Source organism: Lissotriton vulgaris, chromosome 1_1, assembly GCF_964263255.1.
Source record: "Lissotriton vulgaris chromosome 1_1, aLisVul1.2, whole genome shotgun sequence".
NCBI lineage: Eukaryota > Metazoa > Chordata > Amphibia > Caudata > Salamandridae > Lissotriton > Lissotriton vulgaris.
The window spans coordinates 1,068,662,403-1,068,684,456 of record NC_141685.1 but is presented as its reverse complement, the minus strand read 5'-3'; the positions used below and the strand labels follow the sequence as shown (position 1 = coordinate 1,068,684,456).

Sequence of the window (22,054 nt, the reverse complement as noted above, 5' to 3'; positions counted from 1 at the left end):
GAACTGTTGATCCTTTATAATGATAATTGACTCCAGGGTACATCATCATTAAGTCCGTTCAGATGGGTCCCCAGTCTGAACACCCAACGTTGTTCCTTCTGGAAGAGACCGGCCTCTGAGGGTAGTTGTTCTATGACCGTCCATTTCAAATCATTGACGCAGTGTTGTTGGGTCAGAAAATGAGTTGCCATTTTGGTTGTGCTTTTTTTGCACCGCACATTGCTTTTATGTTCATTCATACGTGTTTTTATGGCTCTAGTGGTCATCCCCACATATTCCAGGTTGCAAGGGCATTTGATCATGTAAATGACGTTTTTTGAGTTACAGTTTGAGAATCTCCTTTGTTCCCATGTTGTGCCATTCCGAAAAGTAAGTCTCGTACTTTTTTCAGTCAAGTGGCAGCTGCTGCAATTACCGCAAGGGAAATGGCCCTGGATGCCAATCGATGGTTGAAGGGCTATTGTGGTCGGTCTTGGTCTTGTGTGTACCAATATGTCTCTTAGGTTGCGTCCCCTGCGGTGTGCAAACATCGGTTTCTCCAAATCCAATTTTCCACATGTTAGTATTCGCCAATGTTTATTTACAATTTTGGATACATCATTTGACAAGGTGTTGAATGTTGTCACACAGATTGGCCGCTTGTTCTCTGTGGGTTCCTTTGTTCTCTCCTCGAGTAATGCCTCTCTGTTGTTATTTTTTGCCCTCTTCATCGCTTTGTTGATGATTTTGTCGGGGTATTCTCGTTGTTTGAGTTTCTCTTTGAGATCGTTTGCTTGTTGTCTGAATTCGGACACCTCTGTGCAGTTGCGCCTAAGGCGTAAAAACTGTCCATATGGCAGATTTTCTCGTAGATGTCTCGGGTGGAAGCTGTCGTATCTCAACAGGCAATTCCGGGAAGTAGGTTTGAAGTGAGTGGTGGTTTTCAGCACTCCTGCTTCTGCATAAATGTTCAAATCCAGGAAGACCAATGTCTCGTTTGAAACAGTGCTTGTGAATTTTAGAAAAGTGTTTTGGTTGTTTAGCCATTCCAGAAAAATCTCCGCTGACTGTAGATCACCTTCCCAGATGACCAGAATGTCATCTATGTACCTCCTCCAGCATTTTATATTGGCCCTATATATATTTTGGTCATGGAGGATCTTGTTGGTCTCAAGATGGTGCACATAGAGACCGGCTAGACTCGGAGCGAAAGTGCTTCCCATGCTAGTCCCATGGCATTGTTGGTACAGCGTGGTTTTATATTGGAAAAAGTTTCTTTGTAAGGCCAGTGAAATGCATTCCATAACTAAACCTCGTGGTGTTTGGTATTTCCAAGGTGTCGAAAACAGAACTTCCTCTATGATAATCAATGTTTCGTCATGAGGAAGGCTGGTATATAGGCTTTCCACATCTAGGGACATCAGAAGTTGTGTTTGTGGGTCAAAGGTTGTCTCTTGCAATAGTTGTAAGACCGCCTTAGTGTCCTTTAGGTAGGTATTTGTGGCTTGCACTAAAGGACGTAGAAAGGCATCCGCGAATTTTGATAGTGGTTCAAGTATCGAGCCGATGCCCGATACAATCGGTCTGCCTGGGGGTTTGGTTAAGTTCTTATGTATTTTTGGAATACAGTAAAAGTATGGGATGCGTGTTTTTTTCTGCTCAAGGAATTCTCCTTCCTTCTTACTTAGCCAATCGTGTGTTAGGCCTTCCTCAATCATACCTCCGATTCGTGTCCTGAGGTTTTCAGTTGGGTCTTCTTGTAGGACCATATAATTGCGTCTGTCTGATAGGAGTCTCAAGCATTCATTGTCATAGTCCTCCGTTGTTTGTAGCACAATCGCTCCCCCTTTGTCTGCCGGTTTGATCACCAGGCTTCTGTCTTCGGACAAGGTTTTCAAGGCAATTTGTTCCTCCTTGGTTGTATTGTGAAATGTCCGTGTAGTGGACGTGTTCAGTTGGTTAACCTCTGTCATTATGGCTTTTTCAAAGGCTAATACTTCGAGAGGAAGTGTTGAGTCTGGAGGTGTAAAGGTAGATTTTGGTTTTAGACCGGTGTCTGTTGTTGGGGCTTGTGGTGGTTTGTCGTGGAAGAAAGCCTGTAGTTTTAACTTCCGTATAAACTCTTGTATCTCCACGTTCATCTTGAAGATGTCCGGTCTCTGCGTTGGTACGAAACCTAAACCTTTGTTTAATACCTGTCGTTCTGTTTTTGTTAGTGGCTTTGAAGTCAGATTGACCACTAGGTCCCTCTCTGGTTGCTGGTTGAAGCTTGATTGGGTAGGGAGCCCGTCATACTCCTGGTCTGCCGTGGGTTCTCTTGGCCTTTCTCTTCCCAAGTTACATTGTTGCCTTTCCGGTTCTTTCCCCGGTTTCCAGGGCGGGACCCTAAAAAAGGCTGTGGACCAAAGAAACCCCCATTGAAGTCTGGATTCCACTGTGGATAGCCTTGGACATTAGGTGGGTGGTTAAACTGAAATGGTTGGAAAGGTGTTTGTCCCATGTATTGTGGATATTGGGGTTGGTATCCTCTCCACCCTCGTTGTCTTGGGAACTGTTGCCTTCTTTGCCTCCAACCACCTCTATTCTGACGATTTCCTTTTCCACCACTGGAATTTGAGCTGTTGGAGCTAGTGTCTGACCCATCACTATCAGTATCATTATTTCTGTTCATGGATACATAATCAGCCCTAGTGTATGGGTACGCTCCTTCTGGTGTGAATTTGTCTTTATCTTTACTCAATTTGTTGAGTTTACTTTGTTTCAGGGTAAATTCAAATTCCGTCATTTGTTGGTTAAGTTCGTCTAATCTAGCTTTTAAATCCTCGGCTGATATGTATGTCTTTAGTTTGACTTCAATCTTTTCAATTTCGATCTTCAGTTCTTGAGTAATTCTGGTTGCCGTTTTTATAATTAGGACCAACCAGTCCCTGGTGCAGTGCCATGAGATCAATGACCACTCCTTTTTGAACTGCATGTCTGTCTGGAAGATGAAAGGTTCGTTTTTTACAATCAAACCAGGGGGGCCCATTTTGTTCCTCAGATACCCCGTCATTACCAGACCATGTAGGGCTGCCTTAATCTGGTTACGTCTTAGTTTTACCAATTCATTCCAGTCGTTCATGCTCGGTCCGGTTTCAGGGTTACTGAGTCCCTCAAAGGGGTTTGGTCCTGCTAGGATTCTGTCGATTTCTTCCTCGCCAAAGGTTAGGCCATGTTCGTCCTCCATATTTATTTGACCGCTGTGGCCTACAGTTTACCTAGTGTATGTGTTTATGTGTTGTGATGAGAGTCAAGGGTTGTACTCCCGCAGCTGCACGCTGCCTAGACCTTATCAAAAACAATTGAGGGAGGTAGAGCAAGTCGTTGGATTCGTGCTCCACAGGGATAATTACATAAACAAAGTGAATCCAACCGGGGAAAGGGAAAAGAGTGATCAATAGTGATTGAAGCACTCAGAGTTTTGAAAAATACCCCTCACACACTAAAAGGCCCCTTGGTGTCATGCTTCATCATCGGGGTCTTCGCACCCCTCTACCGGGATGCGGCGTGCTGCGACCGACGACTACGCGGGAGCACTTGCAGTGTTGACTATGTGTGGTGTCCAGTGTGTGGGGTATATTAAGAGTGAGTGGGGGGTGTGTAGTGAAAAAAGTTAAAAAGTACCTGGCAAAAAGTGTATTTACAGAAAAGTGAAATTTTAATTATAGGCTAAGTGTGCCTACAGCGGTCTGCTACAAGCACAATGACCTGTAGAAAGACAAAAATCACAACTAATGGTTACCCATGTAGCGGGTAGTTCAAACAGGTGCAGTCACCAGGAACCATACCATTTGCTTATTTTATAAGCCTGTTAAAAACGGACTCACAACACATACAACATAAAACACATAAAGTACTAGGGTGTACTGTAAGGTGTATTCCTACTTGTGAAGCTTCCTTGTAGGCTTCATGAGCATAGTCAGGACGTCGGGGTGTTGCTTCAATGGCTATCTGTGGTGGAGAATGATGTAGCAGACCGCTGTAGGCACACTTAGCCTATAATTAAAATTTCACTTTTCTGTAAATACACTTTTTTTAACAAGACGTGAGTAGGGAGGGGAGGTTGTGCCCCCGTCCTGAGGAAGGAGCTTGTCTCCGAAACATGTCGACAACAACGCACACCAGAGGTCTTGTTCATTATACAACTTAGACCTCGACCTGCACTTCTTTTAACAGTACCAGCCAGAGTACAGAATAAAAAAAATTTTCTTTTATACTCCAGTGCCAGGTACTTTTTAACTTTTTTCACTACACACCCCCCACTCACTCTTAATATACCCCACACACTGGACACCACACATAGTCAACACTGCAAGTGCTCCCGCGTAGTCGTAGGTCGCAGCACGCCGCATCCCGGTAGAGGGGTGCGAAGACCCCGATGATGAAGCATGACACCAAGGGGCCTTTTGGTGTGTGAGGGGTATTTTTCAAAACTCTGAGTGCTTCAATCACTATTGATCACTCTTTTCCCTTTCCCCGGTTGGATTCACTTTGTTTATGTAATTATCCCTGTGGAGCACGAATCCAACGACTTGCTCTACCTCCCTCAATTGTTTTTGATAAGGTCTAGGCAGCGTGCAGCTGCGGGAGTACAACCCTTGACTCTCATCACAACACATAAACACATACACTAGGTAAACTGTAGGCCACAGCGGTCAAATAAATATGGAGGACGAACATGGCCTAACCTTTGGCGAGGAAGAAATCGACAGAATCCTAGCAGGACCAAACCCCTTTGAGGGACTCAGTAACCCTGAAACCGGACCGAGCATGAACAACTGGAATGAATTGGTAAAACTAAGATGTAACCAGATTAAGGCAGCCCTACATGGTCTGTTAATGACGGGGTATCTGAGGAACAAAATGGGCCCCCCTGGTTTGATTGTAAAAAACGAACCTTTCATCTTCCAGACAGACATGCAGTTCAAAAAGGAGTGGTCATTGATCTCATGGCACTGCACCAGGGATTGGTTGGTCCTAATTATAAAAACGGCAACCAGAATTACTCAAGAACTGAAGATCGAAATTGAAAAGATTGAAGTCAAACTAAAGACATACATATCAGCCGAGGATTTAAAAGCTAGATTAGACGAACTTAACCAACAAATGACGGAATTTGAATTTACCCTGAAACAAAGTAAACTCAACAAATTGAGTAAAGATAAAGACAAATTCACACCAGAAGGAGCGTACCCATACACTAGGGCTGATTATGTATCCATGAACAGAAATAATGATACTGATAGTGATGGGTCGGACACTAGCTCCAACAGCTCAAATTCCAGTGGTGGAAAAGGAAATCGTCAGAATAGAGGTGGTTGGAGGCAAAGAAGGCAACAGTTCCCAAGACAACGAGGGTGGAGAGGATACCAACCCCAATATCCACAATACATGGGACAAACACCTTTCCAACCATTTCAGTTTAACCACCCACCTAATGTCCAAGGCTATCCACAGTGGAATCCAGACTTCAATGGGGGTTTCTTTGGTCCACAGCCTTTTTTAGGGTCCCGCCCTGGAAACCGGGGAAAGAACCGGAAAGGCAACAATGTAACTTGGGAAGAGAAAGGCCAAGAGAACCCACGGCAGACCAGGAGTATGACGGGCTCCCCACTCAATCAAGCTTCAACCAGCAACCAGAGAGGGACCTAGTGGTCAATCTGACTTCAAAGCCACTAACAAAAACAGAACGACAGGTATTAAACAAAGGTTTAGGTTTCGTACCAACGCAGAGACTGGACATCTTCAAGATGAACGTGGAGATACAAGAGTTTATACGGAAGTTAAAACTACAGGCTTTCTTCCACGACAAACCACCACAAGCCCCAACAACAGACACCGGTCTAAAACCAAAATCTACCTTTACACCTCCAGACTCAACACTTCCTCTCGAAGTATTAGCCTTTGAAAAAGCCATAATGACAGAGGTTAACCAACTGAACATGTCCACTACACGGACATTTCACAATACAACCAAGGAGGAACAAATTGCCTTGAAAACCTTGTCCGAAGACAGAAGCCTGGTGATCAAACCGGCAGACAAAGGGGGAGCGATTGTGCTACAAACAACGGAGGACTATGACAATGAATGCTTGAGACTCCTATCAGACAGACGCAATTATATGGTCCTACAAGAAGACCCAACTGAAAACCTCAGGACACGAATCGGAGGTATGATTGAGGAAGGCCTAACACACGATTGGCTAAGTAAGAAGGAAGGAGAATTCCTTGAGCAGAAAAAAACACGCATCCCATACTTTTACTGTATTCCAAAAATACATAAGAACTTAACCAAACCCCCAGGCAGACCGATAGTATCTGGCATCGGCTCGATACTTGAACCACTATCAAAATTCGCGGATGCCTTTCTACGTCCTTTAGTGCAAGCCACAAATACCTACCTAAAGGACACTAAGGCGGTCTTACACTATTGCAAGAGACAACCTTTGACCCACAAACACAACTTCTGATGTCCCTAGATGTGGAAAGCCTATATACCAGCCTTCCTCATGACGAAACATTGATTATCATAGAGGAAGTTCTGTTTTCGACACCTTGGAAATACCAAACACCACGAGGTTTAGTTATGGAATGCATTTCACTGGCCTTACAAAGAAACTTTTTCCAATATAAAACCACGCTGTACCAACAATGCCATGGGACTAGCATGGGAAGCACTTTCGCTCCGAGTCTAGCCGGTCTCTATGTGCACCATCTTGAGACCAACAAGATCCTCCATGACCAAAATCCATATAGGGCCAATATAAAATGCTGGAGGAGGTACATAGATGACATTCTGGTCATCTGGGAAGGTGATCTACAGTCAGCGGAGATTTTTCTGGAATGGCTAAACAACCAAAACACTTTTCTAAAATTCACAAGCACTGTTTCAAACGAGACATTGGTCTTCCTGGATTTGAACATTTATGCAGAAGCAGGAGTGCTGAAAACCACCACTCACTTCAAACCTACTTCCCGGAATTGCCTGTTGAGATACGACAGCTTCCACCCGAGACATCTACGAGAAAATCTGCCATATGGACAGTTTTTACGCCTTAGGCGCAACTGCACAGAGGTGTCCGAATTCAGACAACAAGCAAACGATCTCAAAGAGAAACTCAAACAACGAGAATACCCCGACAAAATCATCAACAAAGCGATGAAGAGGGCAAAAAATAACAACAGAGAGGCATTACTCGAGGAGAGAACAAAGGAACCCACAGAGAACAAGCGGCCAATCTGTGTGACAACATTCAACACCTTGTCAAATGATGTATCCAAAATTGTAAATAAACATTGGCGAATACTAACATGTGGAAAATTGGATTTGGAGAAACCGATGTTTGCACACCGCAGGGGACGCAACCTAAGAGACATATTGGTACACACAAGACCAAGACCGACCACAATAGCCCTTCAACCATCGATTGGCATCCAGGGCCATTTCCCTTGCGGTAATTGCAGCAGCTGCCACTTGACTGAAAAAAGTACGAGACTTACTTTTCGGAATGGCACAACATGGGAACAAAGGAGATTCTCAAACTGTAACTCAAAAAACGTCATTTACATGATCAAATGCCCATGCAACCTGGAATATGTGGGGATGACCACTAGAGCCATAAAAACACGTATGAATGAACATAAAAGCAATGTGCGGTGCAAAAAAAGCACAACCAAAATGGCAACTCATTTTCTGACCCAACAACACTGCGTCAATGATTTGAAATGGACGGTCATAGAACAACTACCCTCAGAGGCCGGTCTCTTCCAGAAGGAACAACGTTGGGTGTTCAGACTGGGGACCCATCTGAACGGACTTAATGATGATGTACCCTGGAGTCAATTATCATTATAAAGGACCAACAGTTCTAAATGGAATTAAGCAGTGACACATGGGCACCGCGCATGCGCGTAAAACACTTACTACCTTCACGCATGTATGTATGCTGTAACACGGTTGCACATGCGCCGTCTATACTAGATCTATGATGCAGACACTAATCCCAGGCCGGCGCACGCCCGAACATATACGTAAGCCCTGTATGGTCGGGAAGCGGATGCTCCATACATGGACATACAATCAGTGGCAGGTAACACCCCTAATTAACACACCCTTACCTGCACCAATTAGGATGAAAAGGTATAAATATCCTAAACCACATCCTCACTCCACATCAGCGGAGCAGCGTGCGGGGTAAGACGGTGACCAGCGAGTCCTGTTCTTGTGAGTATGATACAGAACACACGACCAGTGATAATCCTCCACAAACGTAAGTGTGATAGAATGAAAGATTACAGCTACATCATTCTCCGCCACAGATAGCCATTGAAGCAACACCCCGACGTCCTGACTATGCTCATGAAGCCTACAAGGAAGCTTCACAAGTAGGAATACACCTTACAGTACACCCTAGTACTTTATGTGTTTTATGTTGTATGTGTTGTGAGTCCGTTTTTAACAGGCTTATAAAATAAGCAAATGGTATGGTTCCTGGTGACTGCACCTGTTTGAACTACCCGCTACATGGGTAACCATTAGTTGTGATTTTTGTCTTTCTACAGGTCATTGTGCTTGTAGCAGACCGCTGTAGGCACACTTAGCCTATAATTAAAATTTCACTTTTCTGTAAATACACTTTTTGCCAGGTACTTTTTAACTTTTTTCACTACACACCCCCCACTCACTCTTAATATACCCCACACACTGGACACCACACATAGTCAACACTGCAAGTGCTCCCGCGTAGTTGTAGGTCGCAGCACGCCGCATCCCGGTAGAGGGGTGCGAAGACCCCGATGATGAAGCATGACACCAAGGGGCCTTTTGGTGTGTGAGGGGTATTTTTCAAAACTCTGAGTGCTTCAATCACTATTGATCACTCTTTTCCCTTTCCCCGGTTGGATTCACTTTGTTTATGTAATTATCCCTGTGGAGCACGAATCCAACGACTTGCTCTACCTCCCTCAATTGTTTTTGATAAGGTCTAGGTTTACTGGCATTTGGTTGGCTGTGTGAACCTGCATTTTGCTGGCGGTGTATGTGGACTTGTGCTTAGCTGGCAGTGTGTGTGAACTAGTGCTTGGCTAGCAGTCTGCGTGGATGGTACATGTCTGGGGATGTGTGAGGACTGTTATTTGGCTGGCAATGTGTGCGGACGGTCGTTTGACTAGCGATGTGCTTGGATGGTGCTTGGCTGGCGGTGTGCGTGGATGGTGGTGGGTTGGTGGTGTGGCTTGCGTGGATCCTCTAGTGTTTTATTACCCAGAATCCCCTGCAAATCTCAAATTTAGTAAAACAATTCACACTTTCCTCACATTTCTGTGTGGAAAATTTGTCAGATCACTGCGCTGGCACAAATTTCTTACCACCTATTGTTTCCCTCAGTCTCCTGAAAAAGGATACCTCACTTGTGCCGGTGCCCAAAGCAGAAAACCTAAAAAGGTATCACATGAAAAACTGAGGAGGAACCAATGAGGGTCCAAAAGGGCAGTTTTTTTCATACGTTTTCACGCTGACACTGCTTTGGGCAATCTCACAAGAGAGGCCTCATTTTTATTGGGTGGTGTGAAATTTGTGCAGGCACAGTGATCTCACAACCTTCCCACACAGAAATGGGAGGAAAATGTGACTCTTTAGCAACATTTCAGGTTTGCAGGGGATTCTGAGTAAGAAAGCATTCAGGGAGCCACACAAGCCACACCTCTCTGAACTTCCCTGGGTGTCTAGTTTACAACCATGTCTGGGTTTGATAGGTGTCCCGAGATGGCCGCCTAGCCAAGGACCAAAAACTCAGATGCCCCCTTTACAAAATCAGGTAGTTTTGTGATAGATAATTCTGATGTCTTCGCTGTATGTTTTGGGCCCTTCCCTGTCGCGGATACTTGGCCCACCCACACAAGTGAGGTACCATTTTAATCGGAAGACCTGGGGGAACGCTGGGTGGTAGGGAATTTGTGTCACCCCATTGATCCTACAACTCTCCCCAAAATAGGGAGGAAAATGTGATTTCTTTAGCTGAATTTGAGGTTTGCAGGCGATTCTGGGTAAGAAAACATGGGCGATCCACGCAAGCTACACCTCCCTGGACGGTTCTGGGTGTCTAGTTTTCAGAAATGACTGGGTATGGTAGGTTCCCCTAGATGGCCGTCGAGCCCGAGACCAAAAACACAGCCCTTGCAAAATCAGGTTGTTTCGTGCAAAATAATTTGAATGTCTCCACAATATGTTTTGGGCCATTTCCAGTTGCAGGCACTAGGCCTACCCACACAAGTGAGGTACCATTTGAATAGGCAGACTTGGGGGAATGCTGGGTGGGTGGGAGTTTGTGGCTCCCCGCAGATTCCAGAACTTTCCATCACAGAAATGAGAGAAAATGTTTTTTGTTTTTTTTACAAAGTTTGAGGTTTGCAAGGGATTCTGGGTAACAGACCTGGTGAGGGCCACACAAGTCACCTCATCCTGGATTCCCCTGCGTGTCTAGTTTTAAATTATTTAAAGGTTTGCTAGGTTTCCCTTGGTGCCGGCTGAACTAGGGCCCAAAAGCCACAGCTAGGCACAGTGTTAAAAAGGGTCAGTTTTCACTTGAAAAATGTGATGTATCCACGTTTCATTTTGGGACGTTTCCTATCTCGGCCACTAAGCCTACCCACACAAGTGAGGTACCATCTTGATTAGCTGACTTGTGGAAATGCTGAGTGGGTGGATGTTTGTGGCTCCCTGCAGATTCCAGAACCTCACACAAATGAGGTATAATTTTTATCAGAAGACTAAGAGGAAGAAAAAATAGTAGAACCAGTATTATTACTGTTCGTCTTTCTATGCATTTCTGCTTTCCAAATGTAAGACAGTGTGTAGAATCGAAGTCACTTTAAGCAATAGCCTCTAATTCACATGTTAATACGGGTACCCACAAATTCAGAGATGCACAAATAACCACTGCTTGTAAACCGCATATCATGTTCCCATTTCAGATATACATAGGTTTCCTTGAAACCTATTTTTTACCATTTATTTTTTACCAAATGAATTACTGTATACCTGGTATACAATGAAAAACCATTACAAGGTGCAACTCAGTTATTGGCTTGGGTACCTTAGGTTCTTGGTGAACCTACACACCTCAAATATCTCCGCAACCAGAAGGGTTCCGCAGATGTAACGGTGTATAGCTTTTAAAAATGTAATATAGAAGAAGTTACAGGTGAAATTGTAGGCACAAATGTCTGTTTTTTTCAACTAAATTTCAATATTCTTTTATTTCAACTGTTATTTTCTATAGGAAAACCTTAATGGATCTATACAAATGACCCCTTGCTGAATTCAGAAATGTGTCTACTTTTCAGAAATGTATCCGGGATCAACTTTCATACCCATTTCTATCACTAACTGGAAAAATGTTGAAAGCACAAACAATAGTAAAAATAGGCCATGTCCCAGTAAAATGCCAAACTGTAGAAAATGTTGGTTTTCTAAAAGTCTTCCTGTTCCTGAAAGCTGGAAAGATGGTGATTTTAACACCACAAACCCTTTATTGATGCCATTAGCATGGGGGAAAACAGTCACTTTCTTCTGCAGCACTTTTTTCCCCCCAAAAACCCAAATTTTTGCTGTATTTTGCCTAATTTCTCAATCCCCTCCAGGGGAATCCACAAACCTTGGTACTTGTGGAATCCCCTGCATGTTGGAAGAAAAGTGCGCCAATTTGGCATGGATACCTTATGTGGACAAAAAGTTATGGGGGCCTAAGTGCGAACTACCCCAAATAGCCAAAAAAGGCTGTGACACTGGGGGGAGAAAAGGCCTGCCAGCGAAGGGGTTAAATGGTCATTACAGACAGTCAGCCTTGTCACCCCGTAAGGTTTATCTGCTCTAAACTTCAACACATTAAGGCTATTCGCTCCACTATGGCACTGTTGTTAGAATATTCAAAGCTGATTGACTCTGACTTTAGATTGAAGTCCACTGTAGAGCTGCCATTGACGGATTATGTATACCCATCATCTGGCAGTAGGGAACATCTCGGAACATAAAATGCACAGGCATACCACAGGCTGTCACTTAATGACCATACACATTAGGACCTGGGATTTGGAATCATTGACTTCTTTGCAGAAACATTTTGTCGCAAGACATAGTGTGGTGGTGGAACATTCATTCTACACCAGGCACAAAAGTGTACTGAAGTCTGTGAAGCAACATTGAGGTACTTGACTGCATATCTTACAAATGTAAGATATTTACTGACTAGCTGATCCAGGTTATTGGAACATAGGAACCCTCTCTATTTTAAAGTCTGTAGCACAAGTAGAACAGGTATGAGAAATGTGATGGTGGGTTGTCCTGGAATGGGGAGAACCTATATTTCCTGGTATAAGAAGTAGATGGTAGTGAGAATGATAAATCTACATACTGTGGAGAATGGGAAGGTTCATTACATGGCAGTTTTAGGTTTCCCAATTACAAAAAATGTCCACATGAAGATTTGCTGGACCCCGATTGTGAGAAGTTGGCCTGGCATATGCTGGCCACTATTCTAGTGGGCACCTTGCACCAGTCAAAACGACCCTTTATTGATGGTAGGTTTTGAGACAACCTATATAGAAAGCTATCCTAGTGGTAGCTGTGGAGAGTAGCCTTCAGGCTAAGTCTTGAAGGAATGTAAAACTGCTTGTTTTACCTGTCTATAATCTCATGAATGACCAAATGAAAGGAGAACCACACCAGGTATATATATATAAAATATATGTATTTATTCTAAACACATCCCTCTAGTCTCTTTATGAGGCTAGAGGCAAAAGTACATTCAGTAAACTTATTTAGCACACAGTAAATGAGCACAATATATGTTGGGCCCTAGGGGCGTACCAAACCATATATTAAGAAAGTTGTATAAGAACCACGACTGACATAGATACAAGGCCTAGAGTCTTTAGAACCACTGGCGCCACCAAGAACCACCCATGGTAGTGACACAGGAGTACCACAGGGGATGCGTGCAGTGTCTAAACACAGCCTCAAATCACCATTAACTTCTATGGGGAAAGTCGCGGTTGGAATTTTAAAGATGAAGGACACTTAGAAGAGGGCTGTGAGCAACCCCCTTTTAGAACTAGGCAGTTCTAGAGTCAATACCCAGGGAAGCCGGGTGCATAGGTGTCTTTTGGTGTCGGTTTTCGTCATCGATTTCAATGGCGATCAGCGGCAAAGTGCTGCTGGCGACCAAGTCGAAAGTGTCCGGGTGGATCCAAGGGTGGATCAAAGATCTGAAGAACCTGAAAGCCGAGGGGACAGAGTCTGGGTCATTTGCCAGTGTCCAGAAAGGCGATGAGCGGATGCCCACCGATGTCGGGTGATTTCAGGTGAAGAAGGTGAAGCTTGACTCTTCAGCCACGAGGACCAGGAGGCCTCGACGACAACCAGGAGCTGGATTCGAGCTGTCCCATGAAGGATTTTGAGTGTTGCGGTGTCGGTATCCGGATTGGACCCAACAAGCCTTGGCAACAGCACCCCACGCAGAAAGCAAAGATTGGCTTCGGTGCAGACCAGCAAGGTCTGAGGCACTCACCACTTGGTGGGGAGTCAGGGCACGTCTGGAGCAACCAGGAAAGCCCAAGAAACAGAAGAGTTACCTTTCGTGGCGACCCACCAGTCGAGGGACCAGGGATCGCGAAGGACCATCGAGTGGAAATGCTAGAAGCAGGCCCAGGGATCACTCGTGGAGTTTAGTCCCACAATCTTGGATGCAAATGGTGCTTGAGTATTGGACCACAAGTAGCCCAACGCACAACTTCGGGAAAGCTCGGAAAGTTGATGCACTTGCAAATGTGCACTGTGTCCAGGAGTTCCGGTTCCATGTCACTCTTGAGGGCTACGGGTCTCAGCTTTGCTGAGATCTCATGTCGGCCTCTGAGAAATCTAGAAGTCCGTGTCCTGAGTCACAAATCCTTTGGGATCCTGCGGGAGCCTTGGAAATGCATATTTCACCAGAGATGCTTCTTTGGTGCCTGTTTGAACAGGGATGTCACTCTTTGACCCCAAGGGAGATTCTTCCGTCTTCTAGTCGTGTAGAATGTCTAAGTTCCAGGATATATATGTTGCAGAGTCTCCGCCAGGTGTAATCTGAAGTCCTAAGGACTGGGGTCCCATACTAAGTTCGGGGGTTGGACATACTCTGGGGACCCACCTATGGGAGGGACGGGAAGAGGGGTGGTTACACCCATTCCCTTTGTCCAGTTTCGTGCCAGAGAAGGGGCTGAGTGCCCCTGCAACCGGTTTGAATTGGGGTATGCACAGGGACAAGTGTGCCCCCAGCACTGTCTGAAAAGCACCCACCCAGTCCCAATACACTAAAGCCTGTCTGTAGGTGGTATTCCAGGCCTCCCCTGCCGGAGTTTCGTCCAGCAGCAGGAGGTCAGACCTGTGTCTGTGGCATTCATTTTGTGATGCCATGGCTCTTTTAAACTATTACCGGTTAGACCAGTGTGTACATGTCACTTTCTCTAGAAGGGTGGAATTCTACCCCCGCCGCCAGGATTGGCGGGGGGGGGGGGTAGGATTCCAAAGTCTTTGACACCAAACACATCATGTTTCCATGCAGCCATTCCAAAGTTAGCATTTAGCGCGAGGTTATAATGTACTTAAGAGTATATGGTCTGGCTGCATCACAGAACAACCTCAGCGAATAGATTCCGAAAGCTGCAGAGGGATCCTGCTCATGCATGGACACCCTCTCACACAAAACCAAGCACTCTGCCTTCAGGATTAAAAGGCCTGCCATAGAAGTGACTTATAGGTTTATATATGTCAGTGATCAAAGGTAGATATAGGTAACCTATTGTAAGGGGTGCATGCACCACCTTACCCAGGCTGCAGTAGCAGACCTGTGGTGCCATTTTGTAAGGATTCCCAGGGGTGGCATAATACATGCTTCAGCCCCTTGTAGGCCTCTGGGGTACCTATGCCCTTAATACCTAAGGTACCATATACTAGGGACTCATAAGGGTAACCCAGTAACCAATCTGGAGTGTACCTAAAGTACATGCAATCAATTTAGAGAGGAAGTAGCTAGGCTGGGGTCCTGAATAGCAGGGCCCCAGCCAGACTAAAGTCGAAAAACAGTGAAACACCAGCAAAAAGTGGGGGTAACCATAGTAAGCAGATCCTACTCTCCTACACCGATTATGATGCTGTGGATCATATCAAAACAAAAGTTGAGTTGTAGAAGTGTCATCAAGTTTAATGGCAGGCCCGAGTAAAAGTGCATGCAGCTAAGAACAGAGTGAGTATAATTGGTTGGAGACATCACAGACAATGTGCTTAAAATTTAATTTGTGTTTGTCTACAAGTGATGTTGGTGATGGGTTACAGGCTGGTCTGAAGGAATGTAGCTGTGTATTCCATCCTAAGCTGGATAGGCTGAGGGATTCCCAACTGCCAGGAAACAAATCGATTTAAGGCCCTGGTTATAATAAGCCAGATGGATTTAGGAGCTAGTATACTGCTCAGACAGAAATAACATTTCTGGCTAGAATCCTACATCTAAATCAAGTAAGTATGAGTTAATCCCCAAGGAATATAGAGTATGCATGTTTGCCAGTTTATTTGGGGAGGGTGAAATACCGAATATAATTTCCAATTTGATTAGATTGTAGCACCGATTTGACTTTGAAGCAGTGGGTCCAATGGAAGTGGTTGGGCGGGGGAGTGCGGGTGGGGGGAGGGTTGGTGGTGGTGATTGAGTTTGACAGAGAAGGGCGGTGGTGGGCATGGGAAACTGTGGTCTGTGAGGGTAGTGTTCCATGCTGTGGAAGGAGATTGGCCAGGGGCAGGGCTGGAATGTGCTTGTAGTCCAATTCTTTTGCGCTGTTACTGACTAAATTTATAAGACCAGGTAGAAGTAGACCACCATGGCAAATAAGAGCAAGCAGATAAACGATGTTTCATTGCAAGTCATTTATTCATTGCATATTAATGAAGAGTTTCAAAAGACCAGTGCTCACAATTGGGTGAGTGAACATGCAGTGATAAGTGAGTGATAAAGAAAAGTGCATCATATACAAATAAAAAGACATTTGGTTCATTTAGTTATTTTTATATATTAGAATAGGAGTCGATAAGTGTCTATGGGGCATATGTAGGTAATTTCCATTTTGCGATTCCCAAATAGCGATTTTTAAGGAATCGCTATTAAAGAATAGCAAAATGGAATGTATGTAAAAATTCGCAATTTTTTTGCAAATCTCTAACATTCCTTAATTGCGATTAGCAAATTGCGAATCGCAATTAAGGAATGAGTATCCAATTAATTCCTATGGGCTAAGAGGCCCATAGGAATGAATGGGGATACATTCTCAAATTGCGATTTTCTATGAGAAAATCACAATTTGAGAATCGCAATTCCAAGGGTGCCAGGGTGTCCAAAGGACACCTGTTACACCCCTGGAATGTGCCTGTAAGTACATGTGGCGCAAATACATGTCCTAAGGGTATGTCTGTGTGCCACATGGCACTTTTAATTTTTTTTAAAAATGCTTTTTTGAAGGAATTCGCAAAATACCATCTACTTGAAGTAGGTGGTATTTTGCGATTCCTTATGCAAAAATTGCAATTTTTAAAGCACCCCTACATAGCATTTAAGGAATCGTAAAATTGCGATTCCTTAAATGCCATCAGCAAAATAAGGAATCACAATTTTTGCAATTCCTTATTTTGCTAAGTGACACCTACATATCAAAATGCCGTTTGCGGTTCGCAAACGATGAAATTCACCGAATTTCGGCGTTTGCGAATCGCAAACAGCTACCTACATATGCCCCTCTATGTTTCGGGAAGTAGTTCCAGTTTTTGGCTGCAAGGTATGAGAAGGTGAGTCCTCCACTTCTGGTCTTCTTGATACGAAGGAGGTGTGCTCTTGCCTGGGACTCAGATTGAAGGTGTCAGGTGGGTTTGCAGAAGTTGAGGCGGTGGTTGAGGTAAGCTGGACTGTTGTTGTGGAGAACTTTATAAGCGTGGGTGAGTAGTTTGGAGTAGCATCTTTCCTAGACTGGGAGCCAGTGGAGATTGTTGAGGTGTGGTTATTTCGTGGGATGTTTAGGACGAGTGTGGCGGTGGCATTTTGGGGGTTTGGAGTCAGCGTAGGACATGTGCTTGGATTCCGACATAGATCGTGTTTCCGTAATCAAGTCTACTTGTGATAAGATCCTGGGAGACAGTTCATCTGGTGTTCAGTGGGACCCACTTGAAAATCTTGCATAGCATTTGCAGGATGTGGAAGTGTGATGAGGAGATGACGTTGATCTGTCTGCTCATGGAAAAGTTGGTGCTCAGGATGATTCTGAAGTTTTTGGCATGGTCCACATGGGTGGGGGGCCAAGGTTGGAGGGTCACCAAGAGGCCTCCCAGGGGGAGTAGTTGTTGCCGGGAGTAGTTGTTGCCGAAGATTAGGACTTTGGTTTTGTCTGTGTTTGGTTGGAGGCAGTTGTTTTGCAACCAAACAGCGACGTTTCTCATGCTGTTGGAGAAGTTTGCTTTTGCAGTGCTGATTGAGTCTGTAAGGGAAAGGATGAGCTATGTGTTGTTAGCGTAGGATACTATGTTGATGCCGTGGGTTGTGGCGTTGGGCTGAGCATCGACCTTTGAGAACCTCTGCAGATGAGTGTCTTGGGATCTGAGGTGTAGGGGTCGGGAGAATAACACATTGAGTTCTGTCCAGGGGGAAGGAGGATATACACTTGAAGACCAGTCTGCAGATACCCAAGTGCTGAAGCTTTCTGAGGGACTTGTAGGAGACCGTATTGAAAGCTGCAGAGAGGTTGAGATAGATAAGTGCAGCTGTTTCTCCTCGATCAAGGATACTTCTGATGTAATCGGTGGCCACAATGAGGGCTGTCTCTGTGCTGTGGTTGGTGCAAAAAGGCAGATTGGGAGCTGTCTATGAGTTGATGGATTTCCAGGTGATCTGCAAGTTGGCTATTGATAGCCTTCTCAATGACTTTAGTTGGAAAAAGCAGCAGTGAGATGGGTCTTTGAAGTTTCTGAGGGTGTTGGGGTCCGCTTTTGGTTTCTTCAATAGCTCATTGACTTCTGCATTTTTCCAGCAAGATGGGAAGATGGCGGTGGTTAGGGAGGTGATGCTAGCGGTGTGCGTGGGGGCGATAATGGTTCTTCCAAAGTTATATGTGAAATGGGGGCATGGGTTTTAGAGGGTCCCTTAGTGGATGGTATTCATCAGAGTGGTGGTTTCTCTGTCCGAGAGGGGCTTCCAGTGCTTAGTTGCCCCTTGGTGATGAAGAAGGTGTCCAGCGGTTTGGGGTAGTTTGTATCAGTATGCTGTGGGCCGAACATGTTGTAGATCTTGGCAATCTTCTGTTCGAAGACATTTGAGAGGTCGATGAAGATGCATGATATGGGCTGATGTTGACAGCTGCGGGACAGGTTAGGAGTTCTTTGCCATTTTAGGAGCTGGCTTAGAGTCTGAGAGTTAGGGCATTTTTCTTTGCGTCTTGTACTTGTTGGTGGTAGCGGTTGAGGGAGGCATGGTATGTGGATTTTGTGGTGGTGTTTCTGTCGAGTTTCTATTTTCTCTCAAGCTGTTTGCAGTGGTGCTTAGATTCCCTGAAGTTGTTTGTGCACCAGCTGGGTCATTTGTAGGTCTTGTTTCTGGTGGTAGTGGTGTGGTTGGCACAGTTTTTATTGAAGAGCTTGGTGTCGACATCGACGTTCATGGTGTCGTTGGGTAGGTGTTCCTGTAGGATCTTGGTCCAGTTTTCTTCCGATACTTTGGCCCAGTGTCTAGATGGTGCTTCAGTTTTTTCTGGTAGGGTGACTTGGTGGGTGGGTGGCTAGGGGATCTGTGGGAGCAGCGTGTTTGCCGGTGAGTGTTGTTGAGGTTGCAGAGGATGGCGAGGAAGTACTGGCGGCGTTCGTTGGCTCCGGTGGCAGTTGTGGTTCTGGTGTTGCTTTGGATGGTCATGGGGCCAGGGTTACTGATGCTGTGTGGGGTGCAGGTACGGATGGGCGCAGACAGGCTTGCCTTTTGCGCGCCAGTGGCACACCCACTGAGTGCATCCACTGCAGGGTCGTGCTGCAGCCTGCATCAAATAGGTCCTGGAGTGAACAGGGCTTTTGTTGGCGGGAAGAATGGTGAGCCGTAAAACCCGGGTAGCGGCGGTGTCACTTGGTCAAAAGGCAGCAATTGGATCAGGCTGGGACAAGCAGGAACTGGCGGCCACTGGCAAATGGCAAGCTAGGTGTCCAGGTGCCGACTGATGTGGTCGTGCTGCAGCCTGCATTAAATAGATTCTGGGGTGGGCATGGTTTCTGTTGGCGGGAAAACTGTAGGTAGGAAAAACCCAGGCAGCAACAACAAGGTCACCACCGTCCAGTTGAAAATCTCTAGGTACAGGACATCTCCAGACTGTGAGCACTTTCATCTGAACCTCTCTAGATTGCAAAACGCTCAATGCTGGACATATACAGATTAGACGTTCGTGAGGACATTGAAAAGACCGGCAACCACTTTGGTTTCCTATCTTCTGACTGTGAACACCTTCTACTGGATATTGTTTAAAAATAAATGACTCATGCAGGAAATACATTGTCTGGGAACCACTCCCACTGGACATATACAAGCTAGAAATCATTTAAAAAGACTCTATAGGCTGAGAACCATTCCATCAGAATATTTCTAAACTGGGAATGACTTCTGTACTGCACCATTCAACTTGACCAATTCTTACAGAGCATTTCCAGGCTGGAAACCAATCCTACAGAACCCCTAGTATCTGGGAACCATTTCCACAGGTAACTCCAGATTAAGACCACAGTTCTATGTTTATGGTTTTGGCTGTCCTGCACCTGTCAGTGTCAACACCCACCATTCTCTTCTCCCCAAGGTAGAGTTTGCATGCCATGGAGTTGGTTCCACTCCTCGTCAGGTTACACTTTCCGTAGATGGAACTGCAAAAAAGATGAGAGGAGAATAATGTCAGGTGCATTGTGTCACATTGTGCATTTTCTAGCCACAGCATTGAGAGTGGAGAGGCTTGCTCTCTGTGAAAAGATTGTGGGTGTAGCCCCTAGAAGGAAAAGAACTAGAACTGGATGTATTTATCTACAGGAATGAGCTATTGGAACACTTCAAGGGGAGGGAAAATTGAAATTGTATTTCGACCCCCACATGCACTGGACTCTACTTAAACCCCCTGGGACAATAACTGGTATTGAATTTTTTTTACATCTCACTGAATCTGGGTGTTGTTCGTAGATGTGGAAAACCCAAATCAAATTTCTGTGATACTTGCAAAGATTTTGGGCAAGCTTCCTTGAAGACTAGAAAATATTTGACTGCCTTCTGTAGTGGACTCTGTGTCCAAACCTTAAACAAGAAACTGGACCTGGAATTCTCCATGTCTTGGAAAGGACTCTGAATTCAGGGCTAGGGAAGCAAACATGGGAGTTAGGTTTTTGCACCTAAGACTGGGTGTAGAGCCTGGAAGAAAGGTGGATTTTAATGCCCCTCGGATGACTGTATAACTACTGGAAGGATGATTAGAATAGCAAATAGCAGGAGGAAAAGGGACTTTAAATACTTTCATGTGCCTCCTGAAATAATCTCTCACTTTACTCCCTTGAGGACGAGCCATACATGACATTGGGTTTTCTGTAACCCTGGGCGTAGTTCGCGAAGTAGCGTTACTCGTAGCTATGCGAGCTACGCGTAGCTATGCGAACTGCGTAGTGCACTGTGCAAAATGCTGTTCCCACTGATTGCACAGTGCCGGATGCTTGTCCGCACTGTGCAATTAGTGAAATCCGCATCTTGCTCAGTGCAAGCGGTCATTTTTCTGCTGCTTGAGTAGATTTCTACTTGGGCGGCAGCTTTCTCAACGCGGAATGGTAGTTTCTCATAGCCAGCAGTTGCGAGCATATGCAACCACTCGCAATGAGAAACCTGACCTCCCTGCGTTGAGAATTTCGCCGGGAGGTTTATTTTCCACGCTCGCGATCGGCAAGTTGATGTTGCTGATTGCGTACGAGGAAAAAGTCTAGCTGGGATGTCATTTTGCTCGCTCGCGGTCACCAACTTGACGTTGAGGACCGCGTGCAAGCAAAAAATGACTGCTACACTATGCTACTTGTGTTTGCACTGTGCTACGTGCATTTCGTGTAGTCCGAAGTAGCGCAAACTACGCAAGCGTAGTGTAGTACTTCACCCAAGGTTAGTTTTCTGTGTCTCCTGAAATTGAGTCTGTGTGCAGTACTCTGAAGGATAAAAAATGAAAATTATATTATATTTTATGCTTATTGGAATTGTATTTTGGTATAGCAGAGAGGGAAATTTATATTCTGTCTTGCCTGGCAACAGCTCTAAAGAGAATCTCTGAGATGTAGTCAGTTGACAGAAAAGGATGATTTTCTCAGTTGGAAAGGATTGTAGACCTCTGCCTCCTTCCCCTTCAGTGTACAGCTCATATAGTGATTGTACTGTCAGAATTAATACACTCATGATAGATACTATTCTCCAAGGTGTAACAAATGAAAACATGAAAAATAGCTTACTATTTTATTACTTCGGCTTCTATCAAGCAAGTGGCATCTGTAAACTTCTTGTCATGGATCCAGGTGCAGGAAAGTGTTGAAAAAGTGTCATAATAGCAGTTTAGTTCCAGAGTCCCTGCAGAGGGTGACAGAATAATTTGACTGGTGAGTGGGTGAGACAACCAGGGGCGAGGAAATCTCCCACCTTAAGACTACTAGAGGAATATGCATAATACAAAATTACAAAATAGAGATAGGAATCACACAACCAGGTAAGATAAGAAGGAGCTACTTAAAAAAAATGGGCTCTACCCCAAATAGAAAAATTGGCAGAGAAATCTTTAAGCAGCAAATAAGATCTAAGATCATGCTTAGAAGCAAGTTGATAAAAAACTCCCAACAATTATAGAAAGCAAGAAAGGCTCCCTCTTTCATGAGAAAGTGAGACAAATATACTGACTAGAAGTAAAGATACAGATCTAGAAATCTAGCAATGAG

The 22,054-nt window shown here is 44.8% G+C and overlaps 1 protein-coding gene across 1 annotated transcript in view; it reads right to left on the bottom strand.

The window, feature by feature from the left end:
• The window catches only part of IL2RB (interleukin 2 receptor subunit beta), a 446,549-nt gene that overhangs the window by 287,297 nt on the left and 137,198 nt on the right, over positions 1 to 22,054 (bottom strand). The window contains exons 3-4 of the mRNA XM_086963139.1: positions 21,578 to 21,692; positions 19,894 to 19,975 (exon numbers count right to left, since the gene is read on the bottom strand). Of these exons, the coding sequence (XP_086819265.1) occupies positions 19,894 to 19,975; positions 21,578 to 21,692 (197 nt within the window). The remainder of the gene's footprint in view (positions 1 to 19,893; positions 19,976 to 21,577; positions 21,693 to 22,054) is intronic.